Source organism: Camelus bactrianus, chromosome 6 (assembly GCF_048773025.1).
Source record: "Camelus bactrianus isolate YW-2024 breed Bactrian camel chromosome 6, ASM4877302v1, whole genome shotgun sequence".
NCBI lineage: Eukaryota > Metazoa > Chordata > Mammalia > Artiodactyla > Camelidae > Camelus > Camelus bactrianus.
The window spans coordinates 11,453,047-11,459,046 of NC_133544.1; the positions used below are offsets into that span (position 1 = coordinate 11,453,047).

General features: G+C 50.6%; 1 protein-coding gene across 3 annotated transcripts in view; it reads left to right on the forward strand.

Moving 5' to 3' along the window:
• FBLN5 (fibulin 5) overlaps positions 1-4,947 on the forward strand; it is a 70,272-nt gene extending 65,325 nt beyond the window's left edge. For all 3 annotated transcript variants that reach the window (XM_074365124.1, XM_010968703.3, XM_045505792.2), the window contains one exon: positions 3,985-4,947. In XM_074365124.1, the coding sequence (XP_074221225.1) occupies positions 3,985-4,146 (162 nt within the window). In that variant the 3' untranslated portion in view covers positions 4,147-4,947. The remainder of the gene's footprint in view (positions 1-3,984) is intronic.
• Positions 4,948-6,000: the final 1,053 nt, after the last annotated feature.

A 6,000-nucleotide genomic window follows, 5' to 3' on the forward strand; every position in this document is an offset into this window, starting at 1 on the left:
GTTTCTGCTGCTACTGCTGTTAGGAGGTTGTAAACTGCTGGGCGCTGGAGAAGTTGGAGATGCCCAAGGAACTGGAGCATCATGTGGGTGGTGGGGCTTGATAGCCGCTCAGGCTCTCCCACCCTGCAATTCACTGTTTATTACAAGCACTTGGGAAGAGCTTCATTCCACATAGTGGGCAAGCCACACACACACACCCGCGTACGTATACACGGGTGCACATCCACATCCACCAAGTGCACATTCACTCACCCGTATGCACAGGCACAGGCACAGACATGTGGGCATACACTCATGTGCACACAAACGCACAGGTACATATGTATGCATGTACCCCCTTGACAAGCCCCACTGATAATCTGTCTCACACTGAGCCCTGGATGGAAGCCTGGTGACTGGTTTTGGCCAGGTGACTTAGGGACACAATTAGGGCCGGAAGAAGGAGCACTGTCACGGGGCTCAGACTGTGCCAAAGTGCGTTCACCCCGTGACACACAGGGATCAGGTGGTGGGGCCAAGGGAAGCTGATTTGCTATGACCGGCCTGCCTGCCCTGTGTCGGACAAAACCATCCCACAGACTGACTCAAAACAAACTGGAGCATGTGTGGGAGCCGAGCCAAGAAGACATACATCAGCTGAGCTGTGTGCAGCCTACTCCTCTGCGGGCACGTCTGCAGGCCTTCAGTCACTGGTTCCCTCTTCTGCTGACGTTAATTCAGCACCACTACACGTGCGGCTCTGAGCCAGGCCCTGAGAGTTTAGGAACAAACAGGATGTAGCCTCTGCCCCTGAGGATCCCCCACTACGGAGGGGCGGTGGGGTGGGGACAAACAACCAGGCAAACATTGACAATGCAAAGTAGTGATTCTCAAGTAGCCCAAGTGTCAGGCAACGGAGGTGCTGAGACCTTATCACTGAGCTTAGGGGCTAGAAGCTTGATTTTTGGAGTCAGACATTCCTAGTACTGTCAACTAAAAAATGCACAACCTGAATGCTGAGAGTTATGATTTTATTTGATGGGCTTTTTGAGGACCTGAACCCAGGAGGCAGCCTCTCAGATCACTCTAAGAAACTGTTCCAAAGTGGCAGGGGAGGAGCCAGGATATACAGGAGTTTTGCCACAAAGACCAGGTAGATGGAACATCAGATTATAGTTAACTAAAGAAAACCAAATACCTCAAATTAGGAAATTGAGGACTTTTCTATGTAGGGGAAGGTGCAAAGGTCTGGGCTTATTAAAACCATTCCTTTGATGTGCACCTTAGCTATTCAGGGCCAGAATCCTGCTCTCTCCCATCCTGAGTTCCCTTAAGCGGCACCATTGGAGGTGACAGCAGAGGCCGGGCTGCCTGCTTGTCTGCATCCTGAGTTTCCTGACACGGCTGGCAATATTTTTCATTCACAGTGCCATGTGCCAGTTTCATGACCTTCTGTAGTGTACTCAGCCTCCTTAACTTGTAGGATTATGAGGATTAAATGGGAGATGTATGTAGGGTCATAGCCAAATGCCAATATCTACCACCACTACTACTACCATCACCACCAACATCATTTTGTACCAATGACCAGCAAGCCCATCAATGGCCAGGGCCTCTTGGGGGCAGGGGGGTTGGCTATTTCATTAACACCTTGGCTCTTCCCTAACAGCCCAGTGAGGACTGGAGATGGCTGTCCTCAGCTCTCTGGGCAGGCACTTGAGTCCTCCATGTGCTCGTGGGCAGGCCTTTCTCAGGCTGCTGCAGATCTGACCCTCGTGGAGATGAGACTGGCTGAACCTCTAAGCTTACTTCCAAACAGGAGAGGCAACGGTCCTCTCACATTCTGGAGACTTTTTATAGGGACAGGCCAAAGGAACAACTGGGACATTTCCAGCTGTTCCGTCCCCATCCCAGGCTCTGCAGCTCTCCCTCCAGAGGCCTACCCACAGCTCAGGGTCCTCAACCTTTGGCCTTTGTTCATGCAAACAGCAAAAGCTGGTGAGATATTTGTATGTGTAAATGCCCTGGGCATTTCCTTGTTTGGCCATACCCTCTGGAGTCCTGGCCCAGGGCTCTGAGATTTTGCCAAGAGTTGACAAGGAAGTCTGAGCGAGCCTCTGCGTGAGAAGGTACCTATTGCGTGGATGCTGATGGGAATGGAGGGAGCCGGTGCCAGGAGGAAATTACGTGGCTGTCGGGCTGCTGATAGCCCAGAGGACAGGGGAGGTCCCAGTACCTGGACAGCACCTATCTGCCTGCCCTACCCTTGTCATGCCTGTGGCAGCTCTTGGGGGAGCCCTCCCTTCGTGGAGACAGATAAGACGCTGGTGTAGCTTTAAACGAGCCATGCCTCTTGGTCTTGCAGAGCTTGTTGCTTTCAGTTTCTGCTTTCAATGTTGGCCTCAGCAGCTTGTAGGAAGCAATCGTCCAGCATGTCCTGTTCCCTTATGCTATTTCCTTTCCAGGGACCCATTATCTGGCCATTGCACTGAGCATCTCTTCTTTAGGGACGTGCTAGGGAGAAGTAAAACTCACAGCAGTTTTTTCTGATAGTTGCTGTGCAGTGAAAAAATCCTGGGGCTTGAAGTCAGACAGAAGCACTGGAATGCAGTATCTTGTCTCTGTCCCTGACTGGTCTAGTGACCCTAAGCAATGACTTAACTTCATTGAGCCTCAGTTCACTTGTTTATAAAATGGGGATGTAATGAGACATACCTCCAGAATGGCAACTAGGGTCCCCAGGCTGGGTCCTGTGCTTTTAGATGAGAGCTTCTCAATTGTTAATGTGCCCATAAATCACCTGGGGATTGTGTTAAGCTACAGATTCTGGCTCAGTAGGTCTTAGTGGGGGGGGGGGCGCTGAGATCCTACATTTCTCACAAGCTCCCTGGTGAGGCTGATGCTGTTGGTCCAGGGACCACATATTGAGTAGTCAGGCCTTTCAGAGTTTTTACAGGGACTAAAAAAGCACATAGATATAAAAGTGGCCAGAAGAGCACCTCCCACATGGTGGAAGTTCAGCTGAAGTCAGTCCTCTCTCCTTACCTCCTTGAAAGTTTTAGAAAAAGATTCAGTGGAAGAAAAAAGCTCACATGAAGTTATTAAGACCACAGTGATAGGGTCACAGAGCAGTGAAGCTGGAGGTGAGGACAAGCATCCAGCCTGGGGTTCCAGCAGGGGCTGCACTCGGACCTACCTGGAGGCTGGTAAAAAAGTCCCATTCCCCAGGCATCATCTAAAAGTCCACTGAAGCAGAAAACCCTGCACTGGGCCCCTGGAATTGTTAGTTTAAAAAAAGTGTCCTAGATGCTTTAGAGTTGTTCACTTGGGAACTACTGATCTGGTACAAACGTTTACTTTAGAGAGGAGGCCCAGGAAAGCGAAGTGACAGCCCTGAGTCATGTGGTTAGTTCCATCAGTTATTCGTCCTCTCATACAGGGCACATTCACCAAACACTTACTGCATGCCAGGCACCATGCTGGGTCCTGGGGGGTCCAGGGGTGGCCTCGGTCCTCGCTGTTACACGCTCATTGTCTAGTGTGGACCTAGACATCAGACGTGGACCGAGTAAACAGAGTGGACAGTGACACGTGGTAATGAGTTTTTTCCTTCCCAGGCAAGGTAGAGCGTGCCTGGCAGAGGGTCACAGGGACCTGAGTTAGATTGGGGAAAGCAGAGGAGCGCCTCTGAGGAGGGGATATTTCAGGTGAGACCTGAAGGGGCAGCAGGAACAAGCCAGGTGGAGCATGAGTGTGGCTTTCCCACTGGTGGATGCCAGTTTGCTGAGCAGGCAAGGGGGAGCGCCCCAATTGGGGCTGCCGAGGCCGACTGTGGCCAGACCACCTGGCCTTCTGCTTTGGTGACTGTCTGAGAGGCCCCGTCTCCCGATGGACAGCTTTCCCCACCCTCCCTGCCATCATTCAACAGCTTCTGAGGTCAAACTCACCCTGGCTCCGTAAGTGGGGCAGACCTTCTCTAACTAGTATCTCCGGTTCCGTCCACAGCAAACGGGCCCCATCAGTGCCACCCTGGTGATGACACGCCCCATCAAAGGGCCCCGGGAAATACAGCTGGACTTGGAAATGATCACTGTCAACACGGTCATCAACTTCAGAGGCAGCTCTGTGATCCGACTGCGGATATACGTGTCTCAGTACCCGTTCTGAGCCCTGGGCTGGAGCCTCTGACACTGCCTCTCTACAGCACCAAGGGACAGGGGAAGAGAAGAAACCAGAGGGAGAACGAGAGCGAGACAGACGTTACGCCTTTCCTGCTGAACGTCTCCTGAGGAGTCAGCCCCGAGTCCCGAGCACGCCTGTATCATTGTAGACCCGTCACCCTGAAGGACATGCTTCTCCCGGTTCCTACGGCGCAGCTATCGCAACGCATTATCATCGGCACCCTGACCTGAGATCGATGGTGATTTTTCAAGGCCTTCGGTTTATCTCCATATTTTTCAAAGAAAATAGATTAGGATTGCTGGGGTCTGGGTCCACGTCCAAAGACTGTGAACAGCTTCCTCTCACCTCCTCCATGCCTTCTTTCTATCTCTCGCTGATCGCTTCTTTGCCAAGGCCCAGAGAGCTCATGGGGATGCTGGGTGTAGCTAGTTGGCTTCTTGCATGTACAGAGAAGGCTAAGGAATGAAACCACAGCAGGATCTAAGGGTTTTCTAAGTCTATTTCAAAGCCATGTCTGGTATTTTCAGCCATAAAAGAAGTTTTAGTTGTCCTTAAATTTGTATAACTGTTTAATCCTTTCTTGTTCATTTTGAGTATTTTTTTTAATCAGTGGTAGAATAATTCCTTCAAAAGGCACATGTTATATTCTGTCTTCCCAAACCCAGTCTCCTGTCCATTTTAGCCCAACATTTTCTTTGAGGACCCCTTAATCATGCTTTCTTTAGAATTTTCACCCAACTGGGTTGGAAGGCAGAGGTCTCCAAACTGATTAAATATTTGAAGAGATCTTGTGTTTGGTTCATTTTGACATGGTAGATGATTCAGCATTTGGGATTGGTTCTAGTTCTCTTTACTTTGTTCTATCCTGGCTTCAAAAGCTCTCTGGAGAGCGAGATCATCATTGAAAACTCAGGCACGGGACAGGGAGTGGTGGCGGCGGGCATGTGGGTGGGTGGGGACACAGAGAGATGGCAGGGGAGAAGGGAGGGGGAGCATCTCCCCTGAATCCTAATCCATCAGAACACAATGAGCTATCCCTCTGTTATGTGGATTATTTCCATATACTTTTCCAGAATAGGAATGTATTCAAGTTACTTTAAATCAATAGCCCTTAACCCTGACTGCATAGTAGGATGACTAGTGGAGCTTTCAAGGAAAAGAACTTGATTTTCTGGGCCTCCCCACCAGAGATTCTGACTGGTCTTTGGTAGGGCCCAGGCATGGGGGGTTTGAAAAACCGTACTGAATAGCCAGAGTGAGGTCACACTGTATAAAGAGAAAGAGACAAATGTGGCCCAAGCCCTGGCCACCACACCCTCAGAATCTCTTCAGTTACTTGCAAGGTTCATTGTCCTTTTCCTGATCCGGGGCCTGGTTTCCCTTCAATCTTGGAAGCCCAGGCGGTGACAAAGAGAGTCAACAGTGCAAATCACAGGTGAGAGAACAGGCAGGGTGGCTGCCTCTGGGTCCCATCCCAGGAATTGACCGGAGGCTTCAGAATGTACACTTGTCTGAGGCTGAGTCCATGGGACAAGCTGCAGATGCTCCCATTCAACCACAGGGCACATAATTATTAGACCTGCTCCGCCCGTGCCTGGAGCTGTGCCCTGGATTCTTAGGGTTAATGGCAAGTTCCCCAGTGGAGGAAACAGCGTGTTCAGCTCCACCACTCAGGAAGCATCTCTCACACCCACGCTGCACACCTAACTTTGCTGTTGGCTGTGCTTTTTCTCTCTGAAACAAAGCACTTCCAAACCACTTCCCATTGTGCCCCTTCGGTCAGGTTCAAGGGATGTTGACAATAACTATTGTCGGCAACAAATCAACAACAGAACGCCC